The 25,206-nt window shown below is 42.0% G+C and overlaps 1 protein-coding gene across 1 annotated transcript in view; it reads right to left on the reverse strand.

The window, feature by feature from the left end:
• The window catches only part of LOC144492818 (connector enhancer of kinase suppressor of ras 2), a 751,457-nt gene that overhangs the window by 658,640 nt on the left and 67,611 nt on the right, over positions 1–25,206 (reverse strand). Inside the window, exon 2 of the mRNA XM_078211295.1 lies at positions 10,997–11,160. Coding sequence (XP_078067421.1) covers positions 10,997–11,160 — 164 coding nt within the window. The remainder of the gene's footprint in view (positions 1–10,996; positions 11,161–25,206) is intronic.

The raw sequence follows: 25,206 nt of genomic DNA on the forward strand, positions 1-25,206 counted from the left end.
GGGATTCAATTGTAAGGGGAATAGACAGGCGTTTCTGTGGCCGCAAACGAGACTCCAGGATGGTATGTTGCCTTCCTGGTGCTAGGGTCAAGGATGTCTCGGAGCAGCTGCAGGACATTCTGAAGGGGGAGGGCCAACAGCCAGTGGTCGTAGTACACGTTGGTACAAACGACATAGGTAAAAAAAGGGATGAGGTCCTAAAAGCAGAATACAGGGAGCTAGGAAGAAAGTTAAGAAATCGGACTTCAAAGGTAGTGATCTCAGGGTTACTACCGGTGCCACGTCAGGGTAGAAATGACAGGATATATGGGATAAATACTTGGCTGAAGAGATGGTGTCAAGGGGAGGGTTTCAGATTCCTAGGGCATTGGGACCAGTTCTGGGGGAGGTGGGACCTGTACAAATTGGACGGGTTACACCTGGGCAGGACTGGGACTGATGTCCTAGGGGGAGTGTCCTAGGGCAGTTGGGGAGGGTTTAAACTAATATGTCAGAGGGATGGGAACCTATGTAAGGAGTCCGAGAAGGAGGGAGCAAGGACAAAATATGGGGAGAAGGTTCCAATTACATCAAAAATCAGGAAAAAAGTTAAAAGGAAGGAGAACTCAGGAGATGTTATTAATGGAAGTCTTAGAATTCAAAAAGAAGGTACAAAAACTAGCATAAGGGCATTTTATCTGAATGCTCGTAGCATTCGAAACAAGGTAAATGAGTTGACGGCACAAATCATTGCGAATGAGTATGCTATAAGTTGGCCATTACAGAGACATGGTTGCAAGATGGTCACGACTGGGAGTTAAATATCCAGGGGTATCAGACTGTTCGGAGGGACAGACAGGAAGGTAAGGGAGTTGGTGTAGCTCTGATATTTAAGGATGACATCAGGGTGGCAGTGAGAAATAATACAGGTTCTATGGAAAAAAAGGTTGAATCCATTTGGGTGGAAATTAGAAATAGTAAGGAGAAAAAGTCACTGATAGGAGTAGTCTATAGGCCACCAAATAATGACACCATGGTGGGGCGAGAAATAAACAAAGAAATAACTGATGCATGTAAAACTGGTACAGCAATTGTCATGGGGGATTTTAATCTACATATCACATCAGGTCGGTCAAGGCAGCCTTGAAGAGGAGTTCATAGAACGTATCCGCGATAGCTTCCTTGAACAGTATGTAATGGAACCTACGAGGGAGCAAGCTATCCTAGATCTGGTCCTGTGTAATGAGACAGGAACAATTCATGATCTTGCCATAAGGAATCCTCTTGGAAGAAGCGATCACAGTATGGTTGAATTTAAAATACAGATGGAGCGTGAGAAGGTAAAATCCAATACCAGTGTCTTGTGCTTAAACAAAGGAGACTTCAAAGGGATGAGGGAGGCATTGGTTAAGGTAGACTGGGAGCAAAAACTTTATGGTAGGACAATTGAGGAACTGTGGAGGACTTTCAAAACGATCTTTCACAGTGCTCAGCAAAAGTATATACCAGTGATAAGGAAGGACTGTAGAAAAAGAGATAATCAGCCATGGATATCTAAGGAAATAAAGGAGAGTATCAAATTGAAAGCAAATGCATACAAAGTGGCAAAGATTAGTGGGAACTAGAGGATTGGGAAATCTTTAAAGGTCAACAGAAAGCCACGAAAAAAGCTATAAAGAAAAGTAAGATGGATTATGAGAGTAAACTAGATCAGAATATAAAAACAGATAGCACAGGTTTCTACAAATATATAAAACGAAAAAGAATGGCTAAAGTAAACATTGGTCCTTTAGAGGATGAGAAGGGGGATGTAATAACTGGAAATGAGAAAATGGCTCAGGCATAGAACAGGTATTTTGTGTTGGTCTTCACAGTGGAAGACACAAACAACATGCCAAAAATTGATGACAGGAAGACTATGGCAGGTGAGGACCTAGAAACTATTATCACGAAAGAGGTAGTGTTGGGCAAGTTAATGGGGCTAAAGGTAGACAAGTCTCCTCGCCCTGATGGAATGCATCCCAGGGTACTAAAAGAGACGGCGGAAGAAATAGCAAATGCACTAATGGTAATTTACCAAAGTTCACTGGACTCTCGGGTGATTCCCGCAGATTGGAAAACAGCAAATGTGACGCCACTGTTTAAAAAAGGAGGTAGACAAAAGGTGGGTAACTATAGGCCAGTTGGCTTAACTTCTGTAGCAGAGAAAATGCTTGAATCTATCATCAAGGAAGAAATAGCGAGACATCTGGAGATAAATTGTCCCATTGGTAAGACGCAGCATGAGTTCATGAAGGGAAGGTCATGTTTGACTAATTTGGTGGAATTCTTTGAGAACATTACATGTGCAGTGGACAATGGATGTGGTGTATCTGGATTTCCAGAAGACTTTTGACAAGGTGCCACACCAAAGACTGCTACATAAGATAAAGGTGCACGATGTAACGGGTAATGTATTAGCATGGATAAAGGATTGGTTAACTAACAGAAAGCAAAGAGTGGGGACAAATGGGTGTTTTTCTGGTTGGTGATCAGTGACCAGTGGTGTGCCTCAGGGATCAGTGTTGGGACCGCAATTGTTTACAATTTACGTAGATGATTTGGAGTTGGGGACCAAGTGTAGTGTGTCAAAATTCGCAGATGACACTAAGATGAGTGGAAGAGCAAAGTGTGCAGAGGATGCTGAACATCTGCAAAGGGATAGAGATAGTCTAAGTGTGTGGGCAAGGGTCTGGCAGATAGAGTACAATGTTGGTAAATGTGAGGTCATCCATTTTGGTAGGAATAACAGCAAAATGGACTATTCGTTAAATGGTAAAAAAAATGCAGCATGCTGCTGTGCAGAGCGACCTGGGTGTCCTTGTGCAAGAATCACAAGGAATTGGTTTGCAGGTGCAGCAGGTAATTAAGAAGGCAAATGGAATTTTGTCCTTCATTGCTAGAGGGATGGAGTTTAAAAGCAGCGAGGTTATGTTGCAGCTGTATAAGGTGCTGGTAAGGCCACACCTGGAATACTGTGTACAGTTTTGGTCTCCTTACTTGAGAAAGGATATACTGGCACTCGAGAGGGTGCAGAGGAGATTCACGAGGTTGATTCCGGAGTTGAGAGGGTTGGCTTATGAGGAAAGACTGAGTAGACTCGGGCTATACTCATTGGAATTCAGAAGAATGAGGGGAGATCTTATAGAAACATATAAGATTATGAAGGGAAAAGATAAGATAGAAGCAGGGAAGTTATTTCCACTGGCAGGTGAAACTAGAGCTAGGGGGCATGGCCTCAAAATAAAGGGGAGCAGATTTAGGACTGAATTGAAGAGGAACTTCTTCACACAAAGGGCAGTGAATCTGTGGAATTCCCTGCCCAGTGAAGCAGTTGAGGCTACTTCATTGAATGTTTTTAAGGCAAGGATAAATTTTTGAACAGTAAAAGAATTAAGGGTTATGGTGAGCGGGTGGGTAAGTGGAGCTGAGTCCATGAAAAGATCAGCCATGATCTTATTGAATGGCGGAGCAGGTTTGAGGGGCCAGATGGCCTACTTGTGCTCCTAGTTCTTATGTTCTAGATCCCTGGAAATATCTAGAGATGAAGAAATTCAGAACTGTGGTGAACTTGATGGCCACTGGCTATGCATGCCCACCTGTCCATTCAGAAGGAAGTCTTCTCCAATGGGGCTGCAACATGTTGCATGAAAGCCTCAGCATCCTAAGACACTGTTGCTCTGTCATTTTTAGGAAGTTGATCGTCTGTCTGTCGGCCCTGTGCTGAGGCATCGCCCCCTCCCAGGTGGAGCTCTGCACCCATCCCCTCTGCCCTGTGAGGTGGTATATGGCTGCAGAGAAGGCAGTGCTGTGTTGGCTGCTGGTGTTGTTCTTGTTGATGTTGTTGCTACTGCTGATGTGGTTGTTTGTTATAGCTGTTCTCTTGTTCGTCATCACCTAGGTGTATAACTGCATAGTTCATTGAAGGCGGCAGGACAGATTGATAGAGTGGTTAATAAAGCATAAAGTATCATCAGCTTTATTATTAGGGGCATAGGGCACAGGAGCAAGCAGGTTACATTGAACTTGTACAAGACACTAATTGAACCTCAGTTGGAGCACTGTGTCCAATTCTGGGCGCCATACTTTAGGAAAACTGTGTAGCCATTGGAGAGAGTGCAGAAAAGATTCACAAGGATAGTTTCAGGGATGAAGAAATTCAGTTACAAAGAGACTGGAAAAGCTGGGACTACTTTCCTTGGAAAAGGCTGAGAGCAGATCTGATAGAGGTATTCAAAATCATGAGGGGTCTGGACAGAGTAGAAGGGAGAAAATGTTGCCACACCCAAAAAGGATTGAGAACAAGAAGGCACAGATTTCAAGTAATAGGCAAAATAGGCAAAACATTTTCATGCAGCAAGTGGTTAAGGTCTGGAATGCACTGCCCAAGAGTGTGATGAAGGCAGATTTAATCGAGGGATTCAAAAAGAATATGCAGAGTTTGGGCAGAAGATGGGGAATGGCGCAAGGTTAGTTGCTCATTGGGAGAGCTGGTGCAGATGCGTTGGGCCAAATGGCCACCTTCTACACTGTAATAATTCTGTGAATGATCAAAAACATGAGGTTCATTGTGTTGTTGGTAGAGGAATAAATATTGTTCAAAGCATGGGGGACGGTGGGAGGTGGGGGAACTTCCCCGCTCTTCTTTGAAGCAATGCCAGGAGATTTTACATAAACTGCGAAGAGCAGGCAGGGCCTTGGTTTAATATCTCATGCAGTGTAGCACCAACCCTGTAGTGTTATCTGCAGTGTCAACCTATATTTTGTAGTAATTCATTCATGCAGTTAAGACTTGAACCCACAACTTTCTGACTCAGAGCAAGGAATCCTACCAGTTGAGCCACAGGTGTGGGTGGCAATGTGTTGAGGGAGAGGACACTATTAGATGAGGGGGAAAAGGGGAAATAAAATGATGGATGGTTGTAGCTGCAGTTCCCTGGGCAAAGATACAAACCTGGAAGAACAGAAATTTCATAGGGTCAAAAACATTGTGTGTAACAATACACCCACAAATTCATTCCAAAGAGCCTAAAATTCATCTAATTGATCTGCTCAGCATTAGACAAAATTCAACTGATGGTTGTATTTAACCTACATGTAGCACAATTAGGTGTTAACAGGTGATTGACAGTTAATGGCAGTAATTCAAGCAAATAGTCCTGACGACATCATCAAACCTTTTTAGAGAGTCTGAAGAGCCATGCCACTTTGAACTCACTGACAGATATTCAATATTCTTTGAACTATATAGGTGATTGTTTAATCTCCGATTCGTGACTTATATTACTGTTAATGATCATTTGTGCTTGTTTTTACACTCAAGGTGAAGGATGTTGGTGAGGGAGATTTCAGGCATTCAAGTGTCAATGCCAAGCACTCCCTTGTCAGCTGCAGCAAAGACAAATAAAGAGTAAAGCTTCTGTTACCATCCATCAATAATGTGCTCAGCCCTGACCTCAAGAGCACCCCCTACTGAGGCATTTATTTCCTGAGCAGCAATGCTAATTTAGGCAGGCACATTCTGCAAGCTCAAATTATTTCACGCATCCTTTCGGCCAGCAGGTAAAGAAAAGGAGTCTCATCCCATCTCTCTGCTAAGATTTGAACCCAGGGATAAAAGGCCAATATCTAAGATTTCGCATCATCTAGTTATTCAAATTATTCCATGGTCTGCACATTTAGGGTGGAAGAGGTAATGTCATATAGATGCTGAATGAATGTGACTGACACTATAATAGCATTGCTTTTGTCTTCAGCAATACTAACACTACATCAGTCATGAAGATGGCACATTGCCTCAGGCCCCTCCATCGCTTCTTGTTCTTTTGGTTAAGATCAAGCTTAAGATGGGATGCAATGCCTCATCTTGTCAGCTTGAATTTTGTCTGTCTCTCTTCTGGTGACCATGAATTGGAATCAATTGCATTTTTAATTTGGTTTTTGGAGCAAGCAAGGAATAGATTTGCCTGATCCATTCTGAGCATTGGGGTGGCATGGTGGCACAGTGGTTAGCACTGCTGCCTCACAGCACCAGCGACCCGGGTTCAATTCCGGCCTCGGGTCATTGTTTGTGTGCAGTTCACACATTCTCCACGTGTCTGCTTGGGTTTCCTCCGGGTGCTCCAGTTTCCTCCCACAGTCCAAAGATGTGTGGGTTAGGTTGATTGATCATGCTAAATTGACCCATCAGGGAGGTTAGCAGGGTAAATATGTGAGGTTACGAGAATAGGGCTTGGATGAGATTGTGGTCGGTGCAGACTCCTTCTGCAGTCTAGGGATTCTATGATTCTATGAATCATTGGCTGTGTCACTTTCAGGATGGAGAAATTTTTTTTTTTAACAACCTAAACTATGTAAAGCATCCTCTTCAAAGGATGGAAATTATTGTTACTGATGTTATTGGAAGAATACTTCAAATGCACAAATCAAATTCCTCTTAATAGGAGGAAATTTGCAGGGTGAGGAGGGAAAGAACTTTCAGTATTGCAAAGCTACAAAAGAACATTAGAATTTCATGGAATTGACTGGGAATCACCAGAAGATTCACCATTTATCATACAAAGATCATTATACACAAGCATCAGGATATCTTATTTACAATACATTAAAATGCAAACAGAATTTAGTTATGATCAAGTACACCATCACCATCAGAGCACAATCACTGTTGGGGATCAAGAAGGCAATTCACCACCACCTTCTCAGGGCAATGTCTTTGTTTCCCATATCCAAAATAATACAATATAAAAATAACAATATAAAAATATAATTATATAAAAATAAATTGTAAATTTGCTGCAATTATTAATATTTGTCTCTGACAAAAGTAATGGAATAGCTAAATCAAAGCCTGATATGTTAAAGGTCATCACAAACTCTATTATCAGTGGAAAAATCTCAAGCTTAGAAGAACAAAGATGCACCAACAGTTTTAGAGCGAATGGCTTTACACTGGGGATGAATTCATTGAATAGGCTGTCTAGAGTGGCAGCCAGTATGAAAAAATCTAAAGAAGGATTGGATGGATATTTAAGTGAGGGTTAGTATTTCAGACCAGTCAATCTTCTCTGCTCCTATGTTTTCCTATGGAATATTGTGTCTGAAGAGCAATCAAAGAGCTCATAGGGTTACCTGCAAATGCCAACATTAATATTTAACACTTATTCACCGAACTTCAGAGTCTGTTCTCAGAATGGGGACAAAGTTGAGGGCACAAGCAAACTGAATCATGAACAACTGTAATTGAGAAATTATTTAATATGAATGCACAACATTTCTTGGTCCACCATTTTAACAAAAACATCAACCAATTTGAAACAAAGATAATGCCAAAGTTAAAATAGTGAAAGACAAATATTGTAGGATTACCGTATCACCAGTAGCTTTAATTTCACAGAATCTTTCTGCATAGCGCACACACTCACAATAAAACATTAAGGTATCCCATTACATTACCTCATATGGGGGTCGGTTGGCTCAGTTGGCTAGATGGCTAGTTTGTGATAATGTTGTGGGTTCAATTCCCATACCGGCTGAGGTTATTCATGAAGGCCCCACCTTCTCAACCTCACTCCTTACCTGATGTTTGGTGACACTCAAGTTAAATCACCACCAGTCAGCTCTCTCTCTCAAAAAGAGGTTTCATAATCATTCTGACAGACTTACTTTGAACGTCTGTCCATCCATCAAAGTTCTTCCCCATGTTTTTGTGACAGTAGACAAGATCACATGAATTCACAAGGGGCAAACATTAAAAATCTCTGGAAAAATGAAACTATAGCATTGTTCCAAAATACTGTGGTACATTTAGAGAATGCTACATTCGATAGTAAAGGTTGCTTCAGGCTTGGCAGCACCAAGCAACTGGAGCATTTCTTAACTGTCACATTTACACATTTAATGCCTTTGCAAAATTTCAAATGCACATGATACAAAAAGCACCATAGTTCAGCAGTCAGATCCCAATCAACCACCTTACATCCATGGAAGTTGAGTTGTCACTTTTAGCAGTTACCTTCATACAATTTGAGTTTCATACCAAGTGTGCTATAGGGTACATGGAAAACCACTGGGGTGAGGGGGTGGGGTGTTTCTGCTAGCCCTGGCCATGACCTAAAATGGTGACGCAGGTGAAAAATCTAGCATTACTGGTTAAATGAGAATTGCAGCAGTGGGATCTCACATTCTGTGATCCCACCCACCCTCCGTCACTTCACATTGGCGAGGTTCACAACTGCTTCTGCAAAACATGAAGGGAAACTTACTGGGGGCGCACAGGTAAATGTAGCCCCCAGAGAGAGAGGGACATGCCCGGGCAGTGCCTTGGCACTTGCTCCTGGCAGTGCCCCTTGGCAGGTCCTCCGGGGATCCCTTTCTATGTATGTGTGGGGGTTTGCCCCGATGTGTGTGTGCGGGGAGAGAATTTCCTCGTATCCATGGGGTAGGATGGTTCCCCGTATCCATGGAGGAGCGGGTGGGGAAGTATTGCTTTCAGCACACATTGGGGCACCTTTTAAAAAATGGATCAGGATCCGGCTCACCAGTGTGATGGCAGAAACCACGCCCCCAAATTTTCTGTCCACAGAGGTGCCAGTAAACCTGGAGAGAAAGCTCAGCTTTGCAGCTGCAGGCCTGTACTCCAGTTTTCTCACCTTAGCCAGCACTCTGGGTGCAAAATTCTGCTTCATATCTCTAAAGCACCCAGGTGTTTCAAAGACCTATTAGGAACTTATTAAACTTTTCAATGTTTTGGCAGAGGATTGACTCTGATTTCCACTGTCTGTTCAAATTAAATATGGAACACTCAGCAGCAGACGTGCACTCAAAGGCTTAAAACTGACAAAGCTCTCTGAACATGTGCAATAACCTAAAACAGACAAGAAAAATGTTGCATTATCTCGGATTTCAGGCGACTTTGTAAAGCCCTCCTTTAATAATGATTCGCAAATCTTGAGTACCATAATTTGATATAATTACGTAAACCAGGTTATTTATTTTTAAATTATCAAAATTATTTGTTTATAACAGGTTTGGATCACAAGCAGCAATGCACTGTCAGAAAACTTTAATTGAGAATAATATGCACAGAACTATCTTTTTCCCTCCCAGAGATAAATATTATGCTTATTTTAGCTTAAAAAATGTGTTGACTGCCTCTGGGTAAGCTAATACAGATCTGGACTTTGTAATTATTTTACATTATCATATATATTAGGGCTTGAGACATGAATTATGCTGCTATTTCATCTTGCCCTACATCCACTGGATCTGCACTGCAGTAATTCAATGAACTTAGGCTGCAGTTGCTACGATAAATGACTGCCATGTTAAGGATCGAATGTCTATTGGCTGAAGGTATCCAGTAACTACAGAATCTATTTAATATAGAACTACTGTCTTACACAATACACATCAGCTGTAATAACAAAATGCACATAAACTATGAGATTGATGAGCAAATCATGTCGCTTTCTCTAGCTTAAAGAAGCAATACTACCAGAAGCTGAAATTAAAATAATTTACTTTCCTCTTTTGCTGAACAACAATCTTTACTGAACCATGTCATTATTTCCTATTAGAATCTAACAAAATAAATTTTTAATTGGTGTGCCCAAAAAAAGCTGCAATTATATAATGCCTTCCCACATCTTCAAACATACCAAGGATACGAGGAATTACTTGGATGTGCAGTCACCATTTATGTAGGTTAACAAATTTTGCTCAGCTATGTCCCTCAACCAATGAGGTGAATGCTCAGTTGAATGTGGGCTATTGGCAAAAGAAAAATGCTGACTCGAAAAAGGCTTCAATGGTAACAAAAACTCTAATTTTAACTGCCTCCCCACTGGTGAAAACCAGACAGGAGAGCCAGTAAGAGTAGGGCAAATCACATAGCATTTGTGAACCAGCTGGCTCCGTGCCAGGTCCCATTATTAATTTGATCTTTTCAGGAAGATACCCACAGAAGTGAAGCAGAATCAGATTAAATGTGCAGATCTTGTCCAATGTTGTCATAATTTGTAATTTTGACTGAAAGTCTGAGCAGAGTCGATGTCATTGTTTGTTTTGCCATCTGACGAACCTGTCCGGAACCAGAAGAGACCCAGCACAAAATGTTAAAATATTCGTGAGGGCAAGAGGAGTAGGTGCGCTTCTCTGGGTCTCACCAAAAGTCTTGAACGTCCCATGCACCTGGCTACCCCCTTTCCTGTCTCTCACTGCCAATGCCTCCCAAGAGACTTCACTCCATTCCAACCTCTGACAAGAGATCTGTCCATCTCCCAATTCCTGCCAAGAGGCTACACGTCATCCAATCCTTGTCAAGAGAATTTTCCTCCTATCCCAATCCATGCCAAGAGACGTCTCCCACTGCATTGGGTTGCTAGAGACTGTCCTTCCACCAAATGCTCACTCATCCATTGGTCAGGTCAAATTGGCCAGATGTCAAGCTGGACTCTGCAGACCTTTATTTAAACAACCACCCTGTGTTGATTGGCAGGGCCTTCACATCCTCGGCTTTGCATGCTTTGTTGCCCACTACCAGGTCCTACACACTCTGGTGAAGATTGAGGCTAAAATGTCACCCGATAATTCCTGATAATATATGCTGCACCTACCATGTGCCTGTCTTCAGATCAGTGTCAACTGTGACTAAGTGGTAACATTCTCACCTCTTCAAGACATGCTGCAAAGAGTTGGGTCTCTTGGTTGCCATGCCCAGGAAACCAGAAATTGTCAGGTTCATTGCTGATGATTTTAAGGTATGTGGTACCAGCAAGCCTCAACAAGCACTCCAATTAATAAACAATATATTTTTACTATGAAATCAAAAAGTAAAATGACAATATAAATGGCCACAGGAAGTAATGAAATAATAGTTAACCGCGTTTGCTGCATAACATCATGTCCAAATGCCAACTGCAGTCTTCACTGCTTAATAGCAGAAAAAGGCAAAACAAAAACTGGAACTCAAACTTACCAATGCGCACAGCAGGTCAACTGCTTCCAAAATAAGTTCCTGATGACCAATGCGTGTGACACCTAACTCCTCAAGCTCTTGATGTGTAATGTGTAAAAGTTGATCTCCATTGATCTTTTCCCTTTCAAAGTTCTTTATATATTGCTGAAGACAGTCATCGAGCCCTGTATACAACATTGAAACAAAAAGAGCATGAATACCGCCTTGATCATCATAGAATCATCCAGCACTGGAAGAGGTCATTCTGCCCACTGTGCCCATGCCATCTTTCTGAAATTAGTCCAACTCCCTTTTTCTTTCCCCATGGTCATACAAATTAACATCCAATTCTTTGAAAGTCACGACTGAATCTACATTTACCATTGCTTCATGTGGTGCATTCTGGGTCTTAACAGGTTATTATCAAGATATGACTTGAATTGGATTCATTCAAAGAAACTGCAATTATTTATCACAATCCAATTCTGGCCCACTATGCTGTTCTGATAATGAACATTCTGTATTGTGGTCTGAATAGGGCTACTCACTTAAATATTCATCCAATCCTTCCTTTGACACCACGCTTAACTATCAAGTAAATATTAGCAAGCGAACTATTTCAAATATAAGTATGTCCAAAATATGCTAATTTCTTTGGGGGGGGGGGGCGTGAAAAATCCCATCCACTGTTTTTCCCTTTGGGGGATGGTGGGAGAAAGATTGCCGAGTTTTTTATCAACCCATTGAACTGCGTAATGAACATTCCTTCCATGGCCACCAAGTTCTGGCTTTTAGTCCAAAAATAGGAACACTACTGCTAAGCCACAATTCCTCCAAACAAAACAATTGCTTATCATTGACTCTGAAGTACACAAATGTGTAATTAATTTCTGTTGGCATGGCAGAATCTAACTGTATGCTTTCTAACAAACATTTCACAGTATTACAAATGAATCCTGCAAAAGTATTCACAGGAAGAATCAGAGGTGCTAACTACCTGGCGTCCTCAATTCTTTGCAGCCAAGTCCCCTTCCTACAGGGCAATGACAGATGCTGGTTATAATCCGATATTTTGGCAGGAACACAACAGTATGAACAGTTTACTTTTTATATCAATGCGAAGAAACAAACCATTCAAAGCACAATGTGTTCCCATGCTTATTTTGAAATACCACTGGCAGAGGCCTCCACCTCTTTTGGAAGAACCATTTCTGATTCTTGCCATCTGAGGTATGACCAGATGCAAGCACGTCTAATTCTGTTCTGGCAGTTAACCATTCTACACTTGTCATATTTAGTCCCTTTATAGTCATCACCATTGAGGGATCACAACGTTAATTATCACTAGCCTCCCATTCACCTATCGAGATAAATTTGAAGTGGATAGTCTGGCAAGAGTAAATTTTATCAAGAACCACTGGCTCAGAGTGGGAAAGTGGAAGCAGTGCAACAAAGATAAGTATTGTGATTTCAAGAATGTTTTCAGTTATTGGTATTGTTGAAATCAATGGCAATATGGGCACATATGTTCAAGTTCATCTCTGAAGGTATGCTTACAGGATGTTAGACGACATGGTGTTACGTGAAGGAGTAGGCAGGTTGCTGTTTGGAGATCAAAGGCTCAATCTGTGAATAGCTGTTACGGATATGGGGATATGGACTCAATTCATCAGAGACTCAACTGGACCAATCACACAGTTGCCATGGCTTCTTCATCAGATGATGAGGGTTGGGTGTTCTGTGGTGAGTGGACCACTTCCTTACTCCCCAAAGCCTCTCTAACTCAGATTGAAAACTCTATCTCCCCATACCTCCAACAAAATACAAAAAGCACAACAACATCCAAGAAAAGCTTTCTTCTGGATCACCACCAATGTCTTAAGTAACTGTTCCCTCCACCAGCAATGTACCTTGGCTGCACTGCACACCATCTACAGAATCCACTGCAGCAAGTTGCTAAGACCTCTCCAGCACGACCTCCCAAACTCACAACCTCCATCACCTAGAACAACAAAAGCAGCAGGCATATTGGGAACCCCATCAATTTCAAGGTCCCACTTCAAATCACACAATATCCCGATCTTGTTGCTCAGTCAAAACCCTGAAACTCCCAATTTAATGCCACTGTGGGGGCACCTTTGCCACATGGACTGCAGCAGTTCAAGGAAGCTCACTAATACCTTCTTATAATTAGAGATTGTCAATAAGTGCCTGTCTTTGTGCCAACTTCAATATTCAAAGTGTAAAAGTAAGTTAAACAGCATGGAAAGCAAGCATTTGTGGGAGGAGAAAGTAGATTATGAAAGTAGAAAATACTGAAATTAAGAAGGTTTAGGAAGACTTAACGGGATTATGGGTGGATGGCGCAATGATGATGTGCTAAGGAGTAATAAAGATAATACAAAGTGTGGGAGCAAAGATCACTTGAGGTGTTGAGGCTTACAGACGGAAACATTAAGTAATGATAAGTCAAGTTGATGTTTAAGAAAAATGAACATTTTGGTGGTAAACAGTGATATTTGGTTTTGAGGGAATTGGATTATGAGTAACTGAGGGTGATGGGTCACTCACAGTGGGGATAGTTGGCACTTGAGAAGTGAAAGATCAGTGTGGCATTGAACAATGGGAACCTTGAAGAAGTGAATATTCAGTTTCATTTGGAAAGCAATGGAGTGCTGGGGGCAGTTGTGAGCATTTCATTGTAGAAAGAACATGAGCTATAGATTTACCAAAATGAAATCGGGGTTGCAAATTATAGTTATGAGAGATCTGATACAAAGAAACTAAGGAGCTGGAGCAAGCCATTAGGCTCATCGAACCTGTTCCACCATTCAATTCACTCATAGCTGATCTTCCATTTCAATGCCTTTTTCCAACACCATCCCCACATCCATTTACGTAATTGGTATTTAGAAATCTGACAATCTCTACTTTAAACATATTCAATGACTGAGCTTCCACACATCTCTGGGGTACAGAATTCCAAAGATTCAAAGTAGAAAAAAATGTCGCCTTGTCTCAGTCCGAAATAGCTTTCGTCTTATTTTGAAATCATGTCCCCTGGTTCTAGGCTCCCCAACCAGGAAGAACATCTTACCCTTACCTACCCTGTCTATCCCTTTAAATATTTTGTAGGTTTCAATGAGATGACCTCTCATTCTTTGAAACTCTGGAGTCGACAGGCCCAGTTTCCCCAATCTCTCATAATAGGACAGTCCCACCATCCCAAGAATAAGTCTGGTGAATCTTTGCACTCCCTCTATGGCAATAATATCCTTCTTAAGGTAAGATGACAAAATATGCACATAATATCCCAGGTGTAGTCTACACCAAGATTCCATGCAATTGAAGACACTATTCATGTGCTCAATTCCTCTTCCGATAAAGGCTAACATGCCATTAGTCTTCCTAATTGCTTGCTGCATCTGCATGTGAGCCTTCAGCGATTTGCGGATAAGGGCATCCAGGTCCCTTTGTACATCTACAATTTCTAATTTCTTCCCATTTAAGAAATATTCTGCACATCTGTTCCTCCAACCAAAGTGGATTCCCTCACATTTTTCCACATTATATTCCATCTGCCACGTTCTTGCCCACTCATGAAATCTGTCCAAATCCCCTTGAAGCCACTTTGCATCTTCCTCCCACATTCCCATCGAGCTTGTGCGATCTGCAAATTTGGAAATATTACATTTGGTCACCACATCCAAATCATTATATATATTGTGGACAACTGGAGCCCTAGTACTGATCCTTCGAGGACCCCACGAGTCACAGCCTGCAAATGCGAGAATGACCTGTTTATTCCTACTCCCAGTTCTCTACCTGTTAACCAATCCTTAATCCATGCCAGTATATTGCCTTCTACCCTTTGTACTTTAATTTTGCTAACCAACCTCCACAGGCGGACTTCATCAAAAATCTTCCGAAAATCCAACTCCCCTTTATCAATTGTGTTAGTAACATCCTCAAAAACCTCCAACAGTTTCATCAAACATTATCAAACATTCATAAATCCATGTAGCTCAATTAGGTAGTTATTATCCAAAGTGTCCATTTATCACATCCTTTAGAATAGATTCTAGCATTTCCCTACTACTGATGTAAGGCTAAAAGATCTGTAGTTCCCAATTTTCTCTCTTCTCCCCTTCTTAAATAGTGAAGTGACATTTGCAACCTTCCAATCTACAGAAACCGTTCCAGAGGTTAGAGCAATGCGATTTGTTTTCAATTGCTGTCAGAAGAATCACACAGAGGCAATGGGTAGAATAACCTTCCTGAGACATTGTAATGCTTCAGGAAGCCCGACTGGAAAGGAACACAGTTAATTACAGAATGCAAAGTGAAGTACTACTGTGGTATACACACACTAGTCCCTGTATGAGACTATAGTATAGCATGCCCAAGCCCGGGCCTGCTTTTTCAAAGGCTCAGTGTGATGTTAGTGTATTTTTAAGATTTTTTAAAAGCATGGTCACAGTCTTGGGTGATGTCATTGCTGGAAGGAGAAAATAAAAACTGTAGGTCAGGTGACAGAGTTTTTAGTTTCGTTTTGGCTACAGTGTTCGAGGCAAGCTTAGCACTTAGAAGCAAACTGGGAAATAAGTCTCTTTCTCTCTCTGTTTTGCTTTGAAAATTTTACCAGTTACCTGAAAGAAAGGCTTGTTGCCATGCTGCAGTAATTAATCTGTGCCTTGGTGTTTTGGGGAGCTGATACGACTGCAAGCTGCTGAGTTTTCAAGATAATTTGAAATCAGCATTCAACCCAGAGAACTGGATCCCAGAATCACATGAGCAGTAGTCTGTGCTGTGTTAAACCTGTGAAATGGGTCTTTTGTCTATGGGATTGGTTTTGATTGGAACATTGTAGACATCTCTGTTAGGAATTGTACATTGTCATGGTTGTTTTGTTTCTTGTTTGTAATTGATAAAAGTACTTACTAATTTTATTACCATACATGTCAACTATATTCTTAAACAGACTCTGTTTGATAAAAGCTCCCTAATGGGTCACTTGAATTATACCTGAAGTGAAACATTTCATGCTTATCCTAGCCAAATTCAAAATGCAAAACTTATAATTCAGCTGGGCTTAATAAAACACTTTAGTGTTTCTAACCTGACTCATAACACTCAGGTAATGAATTCCAGCTGGGCAGGCCACTGGCTATTACCAGGGAAACTTATACATGTAAAATTGTGAAGGGAATAGATAAGATAGAAACAGGGAAGTTGTTTCCACTGGCAGGTGAAACTAGAACTGGGGGGCATAGCCTTGAAATAAGGGGGGATAGATTTAAGACTGGGTTGAGGAGGAACTTCTTCACCCAAAGGGTTGTGAATCTGTGGAATTCCCTGCCCAGTGAAGCAGTTGAGGCTACCTCATTGAATGTTTTTCAGGCAAGGATAGATAAATTTTTGAACATTAAAGGAATTAAGGGTTATGGTGAGCGGGCGGGTAAGTGGAGCTGAATCCACAGAAAGGTCAACCATGATCTCATTGAACGGCAGAGCAGGTTCAAGGAGCCACATGGCCTACTCCTAGCTCTTATGTTTTTATGAGCCCTGCAGGGAGATTAATTAGTAATTCTCCATGGACCTTGTGGGGGTTATCACAGAAATGTTTCGATTAAGCACTGAAATGGAAGGGTCAGGAACATTTTTGGTCAAGTACTGTTTTCACGTATTGGTCTCAGATTTATAGCCAGCATAACTGTTCGCAATGATACTATTTGTTACTGTCAACAGTCGTGATAGTGATCGTCAAAACTTCTGAATCCATTGATGAAAAACTGAAAATTTATTTTCTTGTTAGCAAGAAACTCAATGCACTGACAACATTGTTAACACACTTGTGATTAATTAATTAAAATGTTTGCAATACCAAAGGTGATGAGTGTTTTCCCCAAGGAGCTTTCAAAAATTCTCATTATTTAACTGAACATCCAGTTTCTGTCAATCTCGTGTCTTTGCCAAAACAGTTAAAACAAGAAAAGCATTTTCTGACAAATTAAATTCTACAGCACATTCTCAGATCATAAGGAAAGAGGAGAAAGAACAATAATTGGCAGTGAGAGAAAGTATCCATAAGACAGCATACCATTCACAATCAGTCAATCATGTGTGTTTGGAAATTCTATACTTAATCAGATGCACCATTTTACTGAAGGGCATTCCATCAGCAAATAAAGTCCAGAAGCAAATTTCAAGAAAAAGAGCTTCAGGCTGGAAATAAGTCAAATGACTTGGGGAAAGGGATGTTGGACGTGGTGGCCAGAAATGGTCCAAGGCACGTTCGGTTGAATTATTCTGCATCCTCTTCTCCGTCAATCGTGCCTCATCCCTTCTTCCCTGGTGTTTTCCATCTCTGTCCTCACGCCTGCACCCCCCCCCCCCCCCCCAATTGTTCATGGACTAATGGATATTCACTCCAGTTTCCCAAGATCTGGAGCATCCATTACTCCCAAACACTGGAATTCCCACCCTCCTATTCTCAAAGGTAAAAAGCCTCCACGCATTGCAAAGAGCTGTTTCACAAGGTTAGGTTTTTTCTCATCTCACCGCTACACTTTCTCTTGACACACTGGCTGAACATGGGTTACTAAATCGCCAGGATGGTTCAGGAGTTGGCAGGAATTGAAGATTATGAGCAACTCTGGTCATCAGCCAAATGTAGGCAGCCTCCCCAGAGGTTGTCTGGGGTGCAACTGGAGTCAGAGGCACCATCCCATACTGGCTGAGGTTATTCATGAAGGCTCCACTCTCTCAACCTTGCCCCTTGCCTGAGGTGTGGTGACCCTTAGGTTAAATCACAACCCGTCAGCTCTCCCCCTCGAGAAAACTCATTGTAAAAATATTGGAGGCAGAGGAAAAGAGGTGTTTGACTGACAGTCAGGAATCGCCCAAGTGGAAAATGAAGGGCTGAGTTTTCCTATTCAAGTTGTGAATCTGATATCAAGGTGATTTCTGAGTTTCAAACCCAGTAGGGGTAGCAAGACAGAAGGCATGAATTTCCTGGAGGCCAATTAAGAAGCTGCCTTCAGAAGCCCTATCTGATTAGGGACAGCAGGCAGCCTGAAGGCACACAAGGGCCAGAGCACCAGAAGGGAAAGGCAGGTGGTTGTGAATGCTGTGTTGCTGCTGAGGTGAGTGGAGAAGGAGAGGGCAGCATAAGACAAAGGCACCATCCTGGTGATGGGAGCCAGCAGCCAGTTCCTCAAACCCAACACTATCCAATAAATCCATCTACAGGTGACAAGCAAACGGTTGCAAGTATTTGCTTGCCAATGTCCTGAGGATTGCTAATTTTATCCATTAAAATGATCAGTGTATATGAGTCTCCTGGCACCGATCTCCCACCTTTGCCAGCTGTGATTGAGTGAGCTGCAGACACAGAGGGGCCCTGTGCGCCACTGGCAAAATTAAAAACCTTGCTAATTGCCTCCATAATGACCTTAATTGGCATCCCACCACTGATAGACAGGTGGTCGCCAGGGCACACATTCCCCCTGCTCTCCACGAGAAATGCAGGAGGTGACAGTTCTGTTGGAATACCTATCTGCTGGCATTTTGCAAATGTTCCCGCTCCCCGACTTTCAATCATGCCTCCAATGGCCTGGAAATATACCCTCTGAAGTGTCTGTTCCCTTCCCAACTAGCATGGGAGGGGGACGTGCCCAAGAATGGATGTCTTGTACAACAAGTGACGGGAAGGTGGCTGCCAGGTGGCTGGTGGCGATATGTTGAAACATCCTGGAAGTTGAGTTAGTGACCCTAGATAAAGTCAAGAATTCACTTCATGGGAGTTAATTGTGCATCTAGAGTCTACCACTCCATGGTGCTACCAGCTAACTTTGCCTAACTAAACACGAGTACTTCATACTTTAAAACATCAGGAACATACATGTTAAGCTTCAGCTGTACACTCTGCCAGCACTTTGAGGCCCTTCAGCCTTCCTGAATACAATCAGTGCCCTCAAGGTCTGCACCAAATATGTGATTCCTCCACTTGCCGTTGTTCCAATGCTTATGTCCCAGATTGGTTTCAGGCAGCATAAAGTTATGTCAAAACTGAGGTTTCAAATTCCAGTATAAGGGGGGCAACAATTGAGGCCATTAGCAGTGCAAACATGCGTTGAGGAGGAGCAAGTGTTGTCTAATCCATTAGCCACATTACCCAGGTGGGAGATCATAGCCGTTTGTCATGAGAGAATAAGTGGCCAGCTGAGACAGACACAACGCAGTAGGAGGAGAAAAACTATGGCAAACAGAATGAATGGTATGGGGTAAATGTGTGGCTTTGTGGAGTGGGCGACAGAATGGATGAGGGTGAGGGGAAAATGTATAAAGTGGCTGGCTATGAAATAGAAGCTAAATTTTGGCAGCAAAGTGGAGGGGGAAAGAGGAGATAAGTGGATGACAACAGGCAAATGGGAAGTGGATAGTAATAAATGCTGAAGGGCATTGAATAGGTTGGGACTTTATTCCCTGGAGCGTAGAAGATTGAGGAGAGATTTGATAGAGGTGTATAAGATTTTGATGGGTATAGATAGAGTGAATGCAAGCAGGCTTTTTCCGCTGAGGCTAGGGGAGAAAAAAACCAGAGGGCATGGGTTAAGGGTGAAAGGAGAAAAGTTTAAAGGGAATATTAGGGGGGGCTTCTTCACGCAGAGAGTGGTGGGAGTGTGGAATGAGCTGCCGGATAAAGTGGTAAATGCGGGGTCACTTTTAACATTTAAGAAAAACTTGGACGGGTTCATGGATGAGAGGGGTGTGGAGGGATATGGTCCAAGTGCAGGTCAGTGGGACTAGGCATAAAATGGTTCAGCACAGACAAGAAGGGCCAAAAGGCCTGTTTCTGAGCTGTAATTTTCTATGGTTCTATGGCAGAAACTGGAAGTATGATGCTTTGCCAGGGGAAAGATGAGGGATATTGGAAGCAGAGTTTTAGGATGTGGGAGAGGTAGAGTGTCATCATTAACTGAGGGGGAAGGGAGAAAGACTGTGCACATGAAGTCTGGAGACAAGAGGGGAAGGAAGAGCACCTTCCTGGAACAGCAGAGACTAGAAGAGTATTAGCTGATTGGAAAGGGAGCAGAGTTCCAGAGTTGAAGTGAGAGTGGAGAGAGAAATGTATCAGTTTGAACTTGAAGAGTTGCGGAAGAGAGTGTCTTATGTGCAAGAGTGCTCAGTGGAATGTGAACTAAGGTTGGAGATTGAACAATGACGATGTGAAGAAGAGCAGTTAGGATTGGGGCAGGAGAGAATACAGAGGAGTTGAACGTGGGTGTACAACATTTGACATGAGTGACAATTTGGCACTAATCAAGGCTTTATCAGCTTGGACATGTGTGCAGGATGAAAGATGGCCGCATCACCAGAGATATGCTATATAGTGAGATAGCTCATGTCAAGAACAGCAAGGCAACCAAAGCTCTGATTCAAGTGTAACCCCCTGCTGACCACTATATGGGGCTACTATTTAAATATTCAATCAACAGGATCCCGAATTCCTAGTGTTTGATGTTGATTGGCTAATTCCCTGTTTACCCATAAATGTCAGTACTGTAATCGGAATATCAAAAATAAATTTAATAACATGTATAATTAACAGACATAAAACAGTGAGCTCTGATCTATAACCGTTGGGGCCCATCCGTTGGTGCACACATGGGGAAACTCATTCTCAGTAACACATTTGTAGATACTGTTCCAGTTGGATTGTATAGTCCCCACCAGTTACTCACGACACACACACACAGTCCAGAAGAGACACACGTGTGGAAGATGTGCCGCAGGAGGCAGAGGTGCCGCGAGCTATCCGTGCAGCAAAGTAGGTCGAGTGCGCTGAAGGCTGTCCTCCTCAGCAGTAATGAAAAGAACAGGCAGGGGAACGCCTGGCTGCCTCTCACTCCAAACCGAATTCTCACTGCCTGAAAAAAAACTCTCTCTCTCTGCACACTCCCTCTTCAGCTCTGCCTCTTCAGCTCTGCAGCTCCTTCACTTCCTGGCGCCTTTTTTTTTCCCGCCCCCAGAGCAATCCCATTGGCCCAGCCCACATCACTCAACCAACAGCATCCTGTTCACAGCACCCGCCCGGCAAACAGGACACTGAAGCCCACAAGGGACAAAGAACACTGGTAAATGTCTTCCCCACAAATTTTCCTCAGTCCCTTACACAAGGATGCCGTTCAAATAAAAATGAAAGCCTCAATATCAATCACAAGGAAACTCTAGCTAATGATTGATACAAATGGTGACACCAGCTGTGGGCAGGAATTCACCACCATGACAGCATGTGATTTCAGAAGATGCATAGCAGATGCCAGCCCTGCAAACATGGTGTCAACAGAGGTCATCCTGCATGACCAGCAAGGGACAACTTCATGTGTGATACTGGTGGCAGACTTTGCCTATTCAGAAATGGTTTAGTCAACCATCAAAAGAATTGACCTCAAAGATCTGAGGCTGCATTGTAATCATTTCTCACGGATGGAAGGATGCCAACTGACAGCTGACATAACTTTTGGGTGTGATGGTCTGATTGGTCATTGAATATCACTCCTAAAAATTAAAAAACTATTCATTTTGAAGTGTAAACATGCTTAAAATTAATCACAATACATAATCTCCTTGAAATCTATCACTAACTTTGTACCTTTAATATTTGGATTTCCACCACCCCATCTTGGGTTTCAGCTAGTTATGTTTTTCCTCCCATACAAGTGATGAATGTTGAATCTGCTGAAAATGTAACACCAACGCCCATGTGACTACTTGTTTTGAATTGCTACCATTTGTGAGCAGTCAGCTTTGTTCGGAAGCTTTTGCTGGCTCTTGTTGGTGGATTTAAGATCCATGCAGGAAAATTCTCACACAAGCACATTCATGAACTGCAGTGTTGCACAAAGTGAAATGAAAAATATTTACATATTTACAGTATTCATCAAAGGCAACATAAATTACTTGAGCAGCTCACTGTAATTAACTATATTCATTAATACAATCTACAGAACCTGTCAATCAGAAACTGGACTCTATCATTGCATTGGGAATATTTCATAAGAACAGGAAAAATGACTTATTTGCACAGATGATCTTTCTATTTATACAACAGCAGGCAAAACTGCAAAGCTCTTTTTGACTTCCCTGCGCCTAATGCGGAGTTAGGAGGCTATCTTTAGCATTTCAGATCGTGGAAGAAATTCCATCTGCTGTCAGTGTCGGCAATTCTAACAAAAAGGCATTTTTGGCAGCAGAGGAGAATCTCTCACAGTGAAGCTGGTAATAAATAAATCAATCCTGTCGGGGGAGATGTCCCACATCCAACAACCGACAAAGCAGCTGACATCCTGAAAAATATTTACATGGTGCCTTTAATGTGGTGAAGCATCCCAAGGCATTTCACAAGAGTGCTTGGTCAAGATCAACTTTTTTCTTCCACATCTGATCCATCATCAAAGCCTATGTCTTCCCACCTTCAAAGCATTGCTTGCAACGCTACCTTAGTGGTCCTACTGCCAAACCTCTATTACCTTGAAAATGGATTTCTCCAATATTATCTTCGCTGGTCTCCTCCCATCCTCCAGGGAAAACTGCAGCTTGAGTTCACTCCCCAACATGCAAGTCATCCTCATTCTTGCCTCAATGGATCTGAGTACCCCTTTATCCTTTGACTCATGCTCAGACTCCTACATGGCCTCACCTGATACGTTTCCAGTGATGTGCATGACCCTTTTGTCTCTGGATTCTTGTTCTTTCCACTCTTACTGCTTCTCCACCAGGAGCGTATCATTCAGCCAGTACACCGCCAATCTTCAGACCCTTACCAAAAAATTACTTTGTCTTTTTCAACTTCTCTTTGTTCATGGATCAGTTTTCCCAAATATGCTTTCAGAGCCTCTTTGACTTTCCCATCTCATCCTTAACATCCTCTAATCCCTCTTTGAAGTGTTTTTAGACTCTCTTATACCAAACAGACACCATATAAAAAAATAATGTTTTTGATGTTCGTGCCTGTACACTTATCAGATTCACATGGAGATGATTTAGCTCAGCAACTGAATGTTACAATGCTTAATCAGTGGGAAGTCTCTTTTGACTGCAGTGTCTTAGCATGTAAGCCTGCTGAGGCAACAGTATTTCAATAAATATCAACACAGTTTAGCTCTTGAGATTCCACCCTACATCCACAATGCTTATATATAAATAACGGCATTTTAAATACAAATTGCCAAGAGATTTTATGAAAGGTATAGATTACTGCCTGTAGGATTCTATGATTCTGTGAATATTAGCTTTATAGGTGTTCACATGACAGTCCTGTGTCTACATGTAACAAAGACATTAACCCATTATTTATGTGGGATAACACCATCCCATTTAAAACTCAATTCTCTGGGACTTTGTGCCAGTTGTTTTGTTAAATTGTAGGTCTTCACCATTCACACTATCGCCTCACACCACCTCCACGCCCTCGTGGCAATGGACTGCCCCCCCCCCCCCCCCCCCCCCCCCCACCCACTCCCTTGCCCCTCATAGCTCCAAACCAACTTGATGGCAACTCATGACAACCCACCCACCAATCTTGGCCTTACATCCTCCATACCAATCCACCCAATATCCACTCAGGAGCTATGTGAAATAAAGTAAAGGTCTAAATATCTAAAGGTTGAAATAAGCTTCACTATATCAATATACTCCTATTTATAAAAGTCAATTCAAAACTTTAAAATCTCAAGTACTTAACCTCTTCTAAACACAAACTTCTATTCATAATCCCAAATTAAAGACAGCCAATCTCTTGACCTCTCTAATCAGTCAATCGAATTGTGAACTTAAAATCCCTCCCCCACGCCCATACCATCCTGCTGAGATGATTTTACTTTTTAGAAAGAAGGCTAGCATTCATAATGATAGCCTTTGGGGAAATATCAACAGTTCATATCCCTACAGTGCAGAAGGATGCCTTTTGGCACATCGAGCCTGCACTGACAACAATCCCACCCCCCCAGGTCCTATCACCATAACCCCAGGTATTTACCCTGCTAATTCCCCTGACACTAAGGGGCAATTTAACATGGCCAATCAACATACCTGCATATCTTTGGACTGTGGGAGGAAACTGGAGCATCCATAGGAAACCCACTGAAACACAGGGAGAATGTGCAAACTCCACACAGACAGTAAACGGAGGCCGGAATTGAATCTGGGTCCCTGGTGCTGTGAGGCAGCAATGCTAACCACTGTGCCAACATGCCACCGAGTTATTTTGACTGATAGAATTGATTTTCTTTCAACTTTCACTGACAGAAGTAACCTTTTTATTTTCAAAGGGCTTGGAATTAAAAAATCTTCACCTTGTGACGATTCAACAGACCTTTTACATCCACTGTAAAAATTTGAGATGCACATGCTGCAGGTGAAAGCTCTTTCTGCAGTTCAAATGGTCCAACTGAGTTTGAGTTTCCATTACATGAATAATGTCCCACCAGCTGTCTCCTTCTAGCAAAAATGGAATCTGTAAAATACAATGGACGAGATTTCCACATCTAGGTTCCGCCTGCCATTTTTAAGGGCCTGCAGAGTTTCCACAACTCCTGGAAAATCCCCTTGGTTTCCTGGCTATCAATTATCCTTGCAATGTCCTGTGGTCACAAAAGCATTACTGTTACTGAAACGGTGATGATGAAGGGTCATCTTCGACCTGAAATCTTAGTCTGACCTGCTGAGTATTTCCAGCATTTTATGTTTTTATTACCATTGAAACAGACTGTTCATTTGTCTCACATTAATGCATTAAGTCTTCTCTCTACTAATGTAATAATAGCTTGTTAAATATCAAAAATTTATACAGAAGAATTGCTATATGAAACCTGGCTGCCACATTTCCCTATATTACAACTGTACTTCACAAAACTTTTATCAGCCTTAAAGTTCCTTGGGCATTCTGAGGTGTTATAAAAATGCAAGTTCTGTATAATAAACAGTAAATCCAAATACTATTGAAAAGAAGAAGATTTTGATCATTTACAAAATTCCAGGTTGCAACACTCCATTAGCATCATACAATATAAAAACAGAATGGATCAAACCAATCCCAATGAACAGCACATTACGTGATTAGTGTCAAGTCTCCCAGTTATTAAGTCGACACTCACCACCTTCAAATTAGCATATCAAGACCACCTCTCATAAGACCATCTCTAATTCAGGTCTGATGGTGGACAGGC

This window comes from Mustelus asterias, chromosome 4 (assembly GCF_964213995.1).
Source record: "Mustelus asterias chromosome 4, sMusAst1.hap1.1, whole genome shotgun sequence".
Classification (NCBI taxonomy): domain Eukaryota; kingdom Metazoa; phylum Chordata; class Chondrichthyes; order Carcharhiniformes; family Triakidae; genus Mustelus; species Mustelus asterias.